We start from the raw sequence: 13,253 nt of genomic DNA on the forward strand, positions 1-13,253 counted from the left end.
CACACACACACACACACACACACACACACACACACACACACACACACTTAGCATCCCCGAGCAATGCCACGAGATCGAATCTGCTCCATTTACTCCAATCTCCATAAAGAGTACATTATAACCGTACTCATTATATGTGTACGAAATCATAAAACCACTTTACACATGTTCTTCTTGCAAAAATCCACTCTCATCGCATTATCGTTATGAAGCATACAAAAATATAAACTAATTTTTGCTTTTATAATTTTATATATTCACTTTTGTATGTATGAGTGTCTTGTCTGGAGTGAAATCGGCATGATTCAGCCAGCAACACCAACAACAGCAACAGCAGCAGCAAGCAAAGCTCGCCTTGGGAATGCCATAGATCGAATTGATATGAAACGGTAATGGAAACGATTCGCAAATATTTTTCACGTCGCACGACAGACTTACTTCCCGGCTTTACCATTCAAAAGTCATTAAATATGTATATAACAAGGCATTTTTGCAGTTTGAATTAACTTTATCTATACATTCGACTTAGACAAACCAGGGCACCGAGTGAGAAGAAGAGAGAGAGCGAGGGCAATAGAATATGAGGAAAGGATTGAGCCTACAAATGGATGGTGTAGCTCGTACAAACCGTTTTTCATTCTCTCACGGCCCACAACCAATATGTAAAATCGTGTTTTGAATATTGCTTAATCGGATTAATTCGAGAAGAAAATATGCGCTCCAAATTTACATAAATGTTGTATAAGCAATTACGCTTTTGTATGTGTAACGCAAGGCAGCAAATGAATGGCAAAGAAAAATCAGCAGGAGATCGGTTTGGGAATAATCGCACAATTGTATGGCAACGGCTGCAGCAGCAACAGCAGTAGTACAGCCTAAACATGCTGGGAACATTTTGTGGCAATTGGTTATTGGCTTGGCTTGCCTCGCTTTCGGTTTGTTCGAATTGGATAACGAAATATGTCGCCTTTTATCTCATGGCAGCAGTGTATATGTGCTCTCGTGAACCGAGAGAGCCACTGATTGTGCGAAAAGTTTCATGTGCGTCTTTGCACCAAAGCTCCGCTCGTGCACAGATGAATATAATTACGAAAATCAACACCAACACCACCACCTCCAACCAGCCGACGACCGAAAACCAACGAATAAACGAGTGAGTGGGAACAATGTGCCAGACTTTTCAATAATGATGAAGTGTAAATGAATGGAACAGCATGGCAGCTACGCTCAAAGTTATAATCTCTGCTAAAAATCCCCATGCCAGAAAATTAGAAAATTTTGCCGCTTATCGCTAATAACTACACTACTAAAACCACTGAATAAATAATAAAATCATATGTTGTGTGTGTGTGTGTGTGTGTGTGGGAGTGTGCTTTAATGAGAAATGTTGTTAATAGGTTCTTTCAGTAAAGCCCCATTAACTGAATTATTTTATCAATTTAACCGATGATAATAAACGACTTGATTGCATTAGTCAAGCATATTCCGAAGCCATTCTTTGAGTTCCATTCAATGTGTGTTTCTGCGGTGGGGATATTGTGAATGATTCAGAGTTTCACTCTCTATGAAGAATGTTTCGCCGATTTCATTAACATTTCCATTTCGGTTTTTATTAAATATTTCATAGAAGAATACATTCATTTGACCATTTTCAGGCCAATGAAAGGAATGTTAATGAGCATTTAAATTGGGATAATAGACAAACCTCATTTGTGCTCAAAAAGACAACGGGAATGTAAAGGGTCAACATAACAAAGGAATGTGATGATATAAATGCGTTGCAGTTTCCCGGTAAAAATATTTGATAACCTGTCTGAAAACATAGCAACTATGTATTAATCAGTGTCAGCAGTTAGGAGTTGGCAACACATCCAGAGGAGATATGACGCATTACGCACATCAATGCCACTTGATTCTGTTTTTTTCTTAATTCACTCACTGTTTGTTTATAATTAATTATCGAAAAGTGTTTTGTGTTTGTCTTCATTCGTACATTATTCGTCATAAGCGCGCGATTGGCTGGTTGGTTGAATAGTTTTTCGATGGCACACAAGCTGGTTCGAATGAGTTTATTGCCGCTCACGACCAAATCCAGTGAGTGTTTTTAGTGTATGAAAAGTGTGCGTTACCAATGCATATTAACCAATCCCGAATAGTGCTACCACCAGACGTGCTCAATCTCATTTTCGATTATTACATTTAATGCTTATGAATTTTATAGCAATCGTAATATATTTTTCCCTTCTAAATCGTTAATATTGTGTGTTGGTTTCGTGTCAATTTCCATTTTCCATGTCTTTCGACTTTTAACGGAAACGCCGCCGAAGTACACATTCACGCATGAACGTCAAGTCGGTGGTGTTTGCATGGCAACCGAAACGCAATATATGAGTTGGAAAAAAAGAACTAAAAAAACTAGTCATCAGCCAGGGTAGAGGAAAAAGACATAGTTGTGTTGATTTGGCTGGCGATGCGAAGGGCATATGAAATCATATCAAAATCCACCCGTTGTTCAATGCGCTGTTGTTGTATTTGAATTGAATTCGGATCGAGAAATGGAATGACTCCCTTTGTTTAGTCGCTGTTATTGTTTTTTTCTTGTTCTTCTCTCCTTTCACTGCTCTCTTTTGCCGTGTTCGACTTTGTTATGTTTGGGTGGTTTTTTTTAACTATTTTTTCTCTCTTTCTCCCTTTGTTTCTGGTTCTTTTTTTGTTTGTTACACTTTTCTTACGGTTTTTCACCATTTTTCAATAAGTGTATTTATCCTTGTGCATATTCTGCTGTTACCGTTCCCATTTGAAATGCTCGTTCGGTCGGAACAACTCTCATTGTTGTGTGTATATATATGGGCGCTTGGCTGTGAGCAATTTTCCCATTTCATTTCATTGTGCGGTTTTCTTTCTAGGTCATGATTATAATAATACGCACGAATGTTTCGTTCACAGAACAAAACAAGTGAATTTTCCTCCGAATATTCCCCGGAACTGATTTTCAATTGGAAACATTTTTGTGTGGAAGAAACATTCATACGTCTTTGGGTTCAACTCAAAACTCAATGAGAAAATGTGATTTTCGGATGAGGTTTTTCACGTCTCTATTGTTATGAGAGAGAGAGAAAGCGAGAGTATAACGATTTTATGATGATCAGCATATCGTCTGGCAGTGAAAATTTTTGTGCAAGAATGGAGCATTTAAATTTTGCGCATTGTTCGACGAGAACATGTTGATTCATTGTTATTAGACTGTTATTTTAAGATACGGCATTACACGGTTTTGATATTTTCCTGTGTGTGTATGTGTACTTGTTTGAGCTTAAATGTCGTTTGTTTCTCGATTCCCGTGATGCATTCTAAGCTCGCAAACGACATGCATCGGCACTATAAAGCTAATGATACAACAGAGTATTGTTTATGTTAGAATTTACACGCTACCTATGGCAATATGGAAAAAGAAGACAATGAACACAACACCGAGAGGAAAGAAAACAAAGTCGGAACAAGACATCGATCTGGTTACAGAAACGCGGTGACATTGCCAACAACGAATCACATGAACAATTTTTCTGCGAGACTATCATCTTGCTTGGAGAACAAAAAGCGCATCACAGACACATACACAACCATCATCACCACTGCCATCCTTCCAGCCCCAACTCCAGCCAGGTGCAGCCACATAGTACAAGCGCAATTTATGACACACACAAAATTCTACGTTAACACCCCAACATGCACCAAACAGCCTTATTACACATATAATTTATACTGTCTTTTTCCAAAGCATTTGATGTTTTTGTTTTCTAAGTAGCAAACAGCGAACGCTGAGTTCTGCTTCACTCTGTCGATACATGGCTGATGTTATGCCAACAACACACTAAGAGTTTTATGCACTCTATCTATTCGCCGCTCTATCGTTTTTCTCTCTCTCTCTTCTACCTCATATTCATAAACAGGACGCGCGTACGACATATTCACACCAAGAACGAAGCAAATGATAGGAGAGAAAGTGGAGAAAAAAAGAACAGTTAGTAATAAACAAAACGAAAAAGCCACCGACAAAAAGCTACTCATACATACACACACAAATGTTGAATACAAAAGAAAAATGAAAACTAAAGCATAATCAACAGCAACGTGCAAAGCTCCTCTTCTTCTGCCATGAGAGAGACACAGCGAGAGCGAAAGAGAGAGAGAGAGAGAGAGAGAGAGAGAGAGAGGAGGAGGAGGAGGAGGAGAAGTCGAGATAGAGAAGAGTGAGCGGATAATGTAGAGAAGAAAATATACTGCATTGTAACGTCAAGTACCACTGAAACCAAATCAAACCGAAAGCAAAACAAAACAAAAACTCGCATCTATTTTCACCCGTGAAATATGCACACGTTGAGTGAGTGCATTTGAAAATGGTAACTACTCGCTATGGATGAAAATAATGTATTCATCCTTGACAACACAAAGTACCAGGAAAGAAAACGAAAGCGAGAAGCCTTGCTAACTGCATACTCCATACACTATTCATTCTCGTTCTAGCTCGTTTTCCCTCTTTTCCTCTCTTTCTACATAATAATGCATGCATTTTACCAAGTACAAAAAAAAGCATTTTGTGATGATGAAAAGCCCAACTCTTGTCATACATTCTGCAGAAGCATAAACATAAACATACACACATAATGTTACAGAATGAGCCTCATATTCAATGGTAGCACAACCGATAGTAGCAGCTAAGAGAATTGATGGTATAACCGAGCAACAGCAGAGCGGGAGAGAGAAAGAGAGTAAAAGCAAAAGAGGAAAAACAAACCAAAAATCCCGAAGTACATAAATATGTTAAACAACATAAAGAAATGTGAACTACGGCAAATGAATAAATGAATGAATGAAAACCGAATGTAAGCAGAATAATAAGATTGTGCAAGTACAACAAGCAAGCGAACAACCGAAATGAACCAACACACACACACACACACATACACACAAACACAAAACAACGATTCGGAATATGACGATCACTTGTAAAGGCTGATGATGTCAATGGTGCAGCATTTGGCCCGTCGCTTGTATTTTATAATATTAGTTAGATATTTTCTTTTATTTTTATGCTTCCTGCACGATGATGATGTATGTGTTGGAATATTGCGCTTTGATGTGTAAATTCCTTGCATGCAGAAAAAGCAGTGCTCATAGAATCTAGCTCTTTCTCCTACTCTCTGTATGTATGTAAGTTTTGAACATATTCGTTGGTTTCGTCTCGACGATTGTGTCTAATGCGCGCGTTCGCCTCTGGTATAATCTCAACATATAAGAACCAAAGACTCTTATGCTCTACATTGTTGTTGTTGTTGTTATTTCAGTTTAGAAACTATATTTATTCAAACATCATTGTTTGTTTCGTTTTGAAGTAAAAAAAAGTATCCGTATTTCCGTTTATTATGCGCATTGGGGCAACATGTTCATGAAACAATAACAAAAACATTGCACTAATTACGAATGCCAACAGAAGCGAAAAAACATATCAGTACGCTGCTGTTTTTTTTTTCTCACTTGACGAATAGTGGCATTTGAGTTTGTCGTATCCAAACTGGCTCCACTCAAGTGAAGAATTAGTGATTTTGATTTGGAGTACATCAACTATGAAAAATCATCACATTGCTCACTTTTATGCTGTTTTCATTCGTCCAAATTCGACGGACACATATTTTTGTTTTGAGAGAACGAAACTAAACGATAAATATTATTTCACTGCATATTTGCACTGGCATGAGTTGCCTTTTTTTTTATTTGTGTTTGCATTTTATTAAAAATAAATTCGCAATCAACAATGCGAATTGAGTGAAAAGCGTCGCCGCAATAAAGAGTAAAATTAAAAATGACAACCAAACAGAGATCCACATAGGCACACGAGCGCACACACGCACACACGCACAAACAAATATGCAATGGAGGAAAATTAAATATCCCACCGAAAACAATAATTTATTACGTATTTTGGTCATGTGGTATGTCGCTCACCAGCAAATCGTATCATGTATATCAGTTTGTGCATCTCTGATGGCATAGTGACTGCCACTGGCTCAGTCACTCATTGTTGCGATACGTATTTGCGCTTGGCTGTTCCATATTTATGCACACATTGGTTGCAATATCTACGGCTGTGACTCGTCTGCGATGCATGAGTCTCATATACACATAAACACACATTGTATGGCTTATGCAATATTTCATTTCAATTTCCTTGAAAACAGAGCCGCATGTAAAACATGCTGCTTTTCATCATTCACAATCACACATGATTTATGGGCAAGAGGCGAGAAAGAGGTAGGTAATCGTCAGTCAGTCAGTCAGTCAGTCAGCCAGCTAGCAAGCGACTAAGTGAAATAGTTCTTATGAAAGTGGTGTTGCATATATAGTTTGTACAGTGAAAATGTAGCTGTACGGTACATATGTACATGACTTCAACATGATATTAATAATCGCAATATTGTCGCTCTTAATTTTGATTTTCCCTTTCAGTGTGTATGTACCTCCATCCAACGTTTTTCCTTGTCATTTCCCTCTCTCACATTGTGTAGAATCCCATGTGAAATTTTAAATAGTTTTTCTTCCATGTTTCGCGTATATTCAAATGTCACAGATGTATTTCTCTCGTACATCCCAACCAATCCATTCCTGCACGATGGTGTACGTAGCCATCATGTTTCGAAAAGTGGGCGCTTTTGCGTTGTTTGGTTCGTGTTGTGATTGTGTTACGAATCGTTTCGATAAATTTTCCGTCTTTTCGGCGGTTCTCCGAAAAATCAACTTAAAGTGCTCGAGAGAGAATTTCGTTACTTTTTACCATCGGAAAGTATAAATTTATTAATAAATGGAACACGTAATAAGTTTGCGTCAATTAAGCTTTAGCCGCGTTCGTTTCGTTTGATAGTGCTGTTGCCAATTAAATTCGATAAAACGCGTTGGTCACCCCACATTTCCTCTCTCTCTCTCTACTTCTCTCTGACCTTTATCCGTGTTGACTCGGTGCTTCGTTCGTTTGCGCAAACTGATATGCTTTCGAAAACCTCTCGATTCATTTTTCATTTTTCCCTTTGGCGTGCCACGAATGAATAATACAAAGTGGCACATATACACAAACAACAAAATGCTTGATTGTGTTCGGAATGTAGGCGAGCTTTAATGTATCCATAGCTTCTATGTGCGTTTGGTTGTGCGTGCAATTGTGCTCTTTGTAGCATGAATAACTTTCACATGGGAAAATGAAATCGGCGTTTCGACCAGATTTTGTGTTTGGTCGACGATTCGATGGTCGGTTTTTTGTTATGGTTGGTATGTGTGTGTGTGTGTGTGTGTGTGTGTGTGTGTGTGTGTGTGTGTGTGTGTGTGTGTGTGTGTGTTCAGTAACAACATACAAACACACAGATTTCTCTACACAACACACGCTATACGTAATTAGAATTATGATTCAGCAATAAATTCATATCGAATATAATCAACGCCACTGGCACATCGGCCACAACAAAGCGTTCCGATGGTGGAAAAGCCAAAATCTAATCGCTTTGGTTTAATTGCATTTTTATGAGTTTTGTGTGCGAACGAGAGCCGCGCACACCACTCGTCTCATTCACTTATGGTGATGGACTGAAACAGCAAACGAATGAGACCATGAATGTGTGGACAGTGATTGCTTTTGTAATTGCAAAAGTGAATCGTGCAAATTCATGTAAAAAAACCAATCATAGATTCAAATTGATACTTTTTTATACTCATTTCACTGCCACATATATAATTTGTACCATTGTGCGCGAGGGGATGGACGCTGTTTTTGCAAATGTCGAATCATTTCGGCACATGTTTAATGCATAAAATTGACCATATTTAAATTTGATGAGCGGCCGTCATCCCTGCATTATCTATTCAAATTGAAATCCATAAAAAGCGCTGCCTTTTTTTATGAAAAATTAAATTCGCTTATTGACGTAATCAGGCAAACGAGAGATAGAGTCAGTTAGCTTGTTAATTGATGGATATTGTGCACATTGAATTGAATGTCATCATTTTCTAGTTGAATTCCAACCACCGAATGCTTTTTATGCCATTCTAGGAGGATTGTCAGAGCAATTGCATCGAATGAATAGGTAAAATGAAGAATTGGCAATTCGGGTTCGTTCGCATATTTTTTAGCACTACATGAAATGTAGAGCTACTAATCTGGTTTTTTTTCCTAATACTTTTTCGAGCCATGAACAGAATTAGAGTGGGTTTCAATTTTATGCTTATATTTTTTATTCAATTTAAACCAGAGGCAGTCTGTATCTTTCAAAAAAGAAATTAAACCAAGATCTTGTAATTCATTATTGAGATAACTGAGAAAATCTTTTTTCTGTACCTACTTTGTTGCAAATATATATCTTTCGTACTATGCTTTTAATACATAGTGTTATTAAAAGGGACGATTTTTAAAGATATATTACTGCAAAGTTACTTCGATGAAATACATTTCATGTAGTGCCGTACTGCGATAAAAGCCTATATAAACAATGTTATTATATTTGACAATATTTGACTCGATGTCAATGACGATGTGGCAGCGCCACCTATAGAGATTCCTTATTAAAATAAGTGGAACTATTGGGTGCGTGCACCATATCGTACGTAAATTTTCAATATGGCAGCGCCCATAGAATTGAAAAGTTAACCGATTTCATAGTCGCAAATTATCGCTGTACGTGTAGTGCGCAAAAAAGTAGTTTGTTGTGAAACAACAAAATAGAATAAGTAAATAAAATCTCAAGAACGCAGAGTGGAGCGAAGCGGTCTTGTATTCTCTCGGTGGACTTCAATGTGGATTTACTTTCTGTCAATACGAATGTCACGATGAAAATAAATGATCGGTATGTATGACATGTAATGGAAAAATGCACAAGAGCCAAAAAAAACACATGCCAACTCTGGGGGACGTTCTGCAAACGAAGAAGGAAGAAGAAAAAAACAAGAAATGGAACTATTAATAACTTACCTTTTAAAATACAACATGTCGTTAAAAAATAAATGATCATAATATTCGTCATCGTTGCGAGATGTCCTTTCTTCTCCGTTTTTTCTCCTTGCTGCTCCAGTAGGTGCTCTACACGTTTCGACAATAATTCAAATACGATTGCAGCTTAAAAGACGTGCACTCCGCATAGCATATAGCACGGGAAATCAGAGAAATGCTGATGGAGATCGCGTATATTTCTCTTCCGGTCGTTTTCTCTTAACTTTATTCGAAGCGCGCGGCGCGCACACTTTTTTTCCTCCTTTCTTCTCACACTTGCTCTCTCGTTCTTCGTCTGTCTTTCCCTCCGTTGATTTTTTTTCTGCTGCTTTTTCAAGTCAGTTTATTATTTCTATTCGTTTCCGTCTGTTGCTGCTAGTTTTCCCAACCGAAGTTTTCGCTTTCAGTTTCAATTATTTTATTCTTTTGATTTATTGATCTCCTGGTTGTTGCTGTCGTTTGGCTGCCTTCGCAACCATTCACGTGCACATACAGAACATTCTCTATTTTACGAGTCTCCGTTTGCTTTTGTCGATGGTATGTGTGGGTGTATTTTGTTGTTGTTGGTGAGTCGAACGCCTGAGCTCACCGCATTCATTACTTATTATATCCCATAGTAGTTAAAGCGTGCATAAAATACGTAATATTCATTTATAAAATGGCGCGTTCAATACATCGAAAACTGACAACAACCACTTCGAAAGCTTTCTTTCGTTTTCCTCCCGCTTCCACTCTCTCTCTCTCTCGTTCACTGGTTTTCATACAAACGAAAAGACACACATTTACCAGATCCAGCGAATGGTTGCTTGGTTTGTTCGAGCATGGGAAAATGTCTGAACTATTCAAGATATACTATTCTATATAAAATGTAAGAAAGGAGCTGGAATAATATAGAAAAAAAGAAGAAGAAGAAGGAGCAACATAAACACCAGGACGTACGGGCGTAGAAAATCAACAAAAGCAACGGAATAGCACTTATGAAAACTATGCACACATACACTTAATCATGTGTTGTGAGTGGCAGCAAGCGAAACTATCAAACAGTTTGCCCGAAGTGAGCGCTTTGCTTGTTTTTGTAGTTCGTTTATTCACTTAAAAACTTCGACTTCTGGTCGTTCTCTCTGTATTTCGATGGGATCTTTCGTTTTGAGCCCCGTTCCCAAATCAATATATATTTCAGAACGTGTACGTTGGATGTATTTCTTCTTGGTTTTTGAGCACCAGTCAATTGCAATTAGCGATAATTTTCTATTTTCCAATTTTTCAATTTTCCAAACACTCCCCGCAACTTTGGTTCGTTTCTCATGTCATAGATCAACTTTAGTTTTTTGCTTGTGCTATGTAGACTACACTGAAACCGCTCGGCGCAGAGAGACGCTTTAAATCACTTCCCATTTAATAGTTTTGAAACGATAATTTTTGCGTTCTTCGTTACAGAGTTGGCGATGCCTTGCAATTAACCACGCGTTTTCGTCTTTTTCGATCCGTACTCGTGCTTCGGACTCGCGCAATTGTTTATAATCAGCACACTAATTATCCCTGGTGTTCAGCACTGGTTTCACTCGGTCGATGGTTTGATCGTTAGTCGTTTGAGGCTTGGTATAAGTGTATATGTGCGTGCCCGCGCCTCTGATCCAAATATTCCGGATGGAAAATTGATGATATGCTGGAAAATACACAAGGCTTATTGTTAATAACGTTTAACTATGTTTATCATTTGATAATAAATTTATATCTATCTGAAGCAAAAATGTACGTGGCGTGCCGCTGCACACACACACAAAATATGATTAAGTTCATAGTCATTGGGTTACATTCAATTCCATTAGCATATATCGCGTTTCGTAGCAACGGGGCAAACCCGAACGACATTGTGTCATTGTTAGTTTGTTCTAATTTTTTTAATGAAATCCCAATAATATTGCATTCATAGTTTGGTCGTATAAAAGCGGAGAGCGAGAGAAGAGAGTGGCGTTTGAGAGTGTATGAAAAGGCCATCAAAGTGTATTAAATTCTATTGCAGGATGAACGATCGATGAATCACCAAATACTTGTGCTAGCAACCACATCCAAATGGATGAAACGGGATCCATACTTCGCGACTTCGAGGAATGAAGAGGAGTAACAACAACAACAATACTAACAACGTTACAAGAGAAAAGGAACAGCGAAAAAAGCATGAGCAAAACGAACACACAATAAATAAAAGCGACAACAAGATCCGTAATACCCAACTGGAAAATGGAATGAGCACGAAAAATTACGTGACGAATAAAGCGCACGATGTGTAAAACAGCGTGGCCCTTCAGCGAAAGTGCCAAGTGAATAAGTGCGAGATTTTCGCCAATTTAATAAATATATTCCAGTTCTTCGTTATTCTTTATCGCGCCCGCCTTTTTTGAATGCTCTGCTGTCTCTCTCTCTCTCTCTCTCTCTCTCTCTCTTACTCTCCTGCGTGCGCTCGCGAACGACAGTAGCGTTCTATGCAAGCGACAAAAATGGGACGAAAAGAAAAATCCACAGTCGCACACAGACTGAACCAAATGGAATTATCTAGAGTGTAATATTCATCATTCGGCAATGGCACGACTGTGAGATGTATCAAGCCCTGGCATAGAAAAAAGGGACAAAAAAAATTGTGAGAGTGAGAGAGAGAAAAGTTTTTTTATGCTAGACACAATTTCTCTTCATGCTTTTTTCCCTTTTTGGTCGATGTAATGGCGAAGTGACGATAAAAGAACGAAGAAAATAGACGAAAACGTACGATTTGGTTCGTTCATGATGGCATTTACAATATTTATTAAAAAATTATTTTGCATTTGGATAGTAGATTAAATAATCATCAGCCAGAGAGAAAGAGGGCGAACAGAATTTTTTTTTTAAATTACCGATTAAATTCAATTTTAACCACAACATCGTACGAATAAAGCAAGCAAATTGTCGTGGGCCTCGAAAGCGGTCGCGGTTCAAGGGGGGAGAGAAATTCTCCCAGAGAATAACGAAGTACATATTGATGTTGAATGGACGTGTTTGGGATTTTGTTGTTGTAATTTTTCGCTTGTGTACGGAGACGAAATACGAAAATATGGATAAGTGAAAGAAAAGAAATTAATACTTCAGAACGACATACTTATGCTGGGTCATGTTTTTCCACTCTATCTCGCTCCTTTTCCCTCTTATCCTTTTCCGCGAGACTTATTTTTCAATTCATTCACAATGTTTCGGTAGAGAATCGAATCGAATCGATTAATGCAATATGAACGGACTCAGAAGCATAAACAGAAGAATAAGAGGGAAAAAACACCGTATAGAACAAATCAAACGACAACATTATGTGGAGAGAATCTCAACAACTTTCCGCAAATGAATGCAAAAGAAAAATAAAACCAAAACAGTTGAAGCAGTTTGAGAAAGAAAAATAAATGAATTTGAAATTTTTGCTTTCGATAAATCCTCCAAACCGATCCTTATGAATAAATATGGTGTCTTTTTTAGACGGTACTCAATTTCTAAAGTTTTGAACGAGCAAACGAGCGAGAGAGAGTTTTTACAGCTCCGAAATAGAAAAAACCAAAGCAAAGAAAACAACATTTCCACTCGACCAATGTGCACGGCAGCAATTTAATGAATCAATATCCCAACAACTTTTTGGTTTGGGAGTAAATGTGAAGAGGCACTTGTGTTTACTTCCATCAGAATATTGATATATAGGAGCAAAAACAATCGTTGAAATGGACGGTGGCAGCAGCGTCTCAAAATGAGAGTGAGAGAGAGAGAGAGGATGACAAGATGGTTGTGACGGGTACAAGACATTTCGAAAATGAGGTCGAGAAAACAAACTGTAAAGCAGTGAAAACCATATGAAAAGCTAAATGATTCAATTGTTTTTCGAATTGAAAGTCAGCAGCAAAGACGACGACGACGACAATGGCGGCGGTGGTGGTGGTGGTGGCAGAAGCAACAGCAGCCGTTACAGACCAGTGCGCCGATCTCAGAAACTTTATCGACCGAGCTTTGTGTCTGAATAAACAATTCACGCCGCAAACAAAATTCAATGCAATACGATTTCGATAACATCATCATCATCATCATCAACATCATCATTGTCGTTTTCCATGTTGTTGTTGCTATTCGCCATCTCGTTAATAAGGCTTTGAATTGATGTTTTTCTACGCTGTTGCTGCCGCTCTCCCTCTTGCTATATTATCACTCTTCCACCCTTCGCGTA

At 38.1% G+C, this 13,253-nt stretch overlaps 1 protein-coding gene across 1 annotated transcript in view; it reads right to left on the minus strand.

Annotated features, from left to right (window-relative positions):
* LOC129567495 (uncharacterized) overlaps window positions 1–13,253 on the minus strand; it is a 60,027-nt gene that overhangs the window by 23,326 nt on the left and 23,448 nt on the right. The window contains exon 2 of the mRNA XM_055444461.1: window positions 9,008–10,691. Coding sequence (XP_055300436.1) covers window positions 9,008–9,059 — 52 coding nt within the window. The 5' untranslated portion in view covers window positions 9,060–10,691. The remainder of the gene's footprint in view (window positions 1–9,007; window positions 10,692–13,253) is intronic.

This window comes from Sitodiplosis mosellana, unplaced genomic scaffold (genome assembly GCF_009176505.1).
Source record: "Sitodiplosis mosellana isolate CC-2019 unplaced genomic scaffold, AAFC_SMos_1.0 Smas_scaffold_11, whole genome shotgun sequence".
NCBI lineage: Eukaryota > Metazoa > Arthropoda > Insecta > Diptera > Cecidomyiidae > Sitodiplosis > Sitodiplosis mosellana.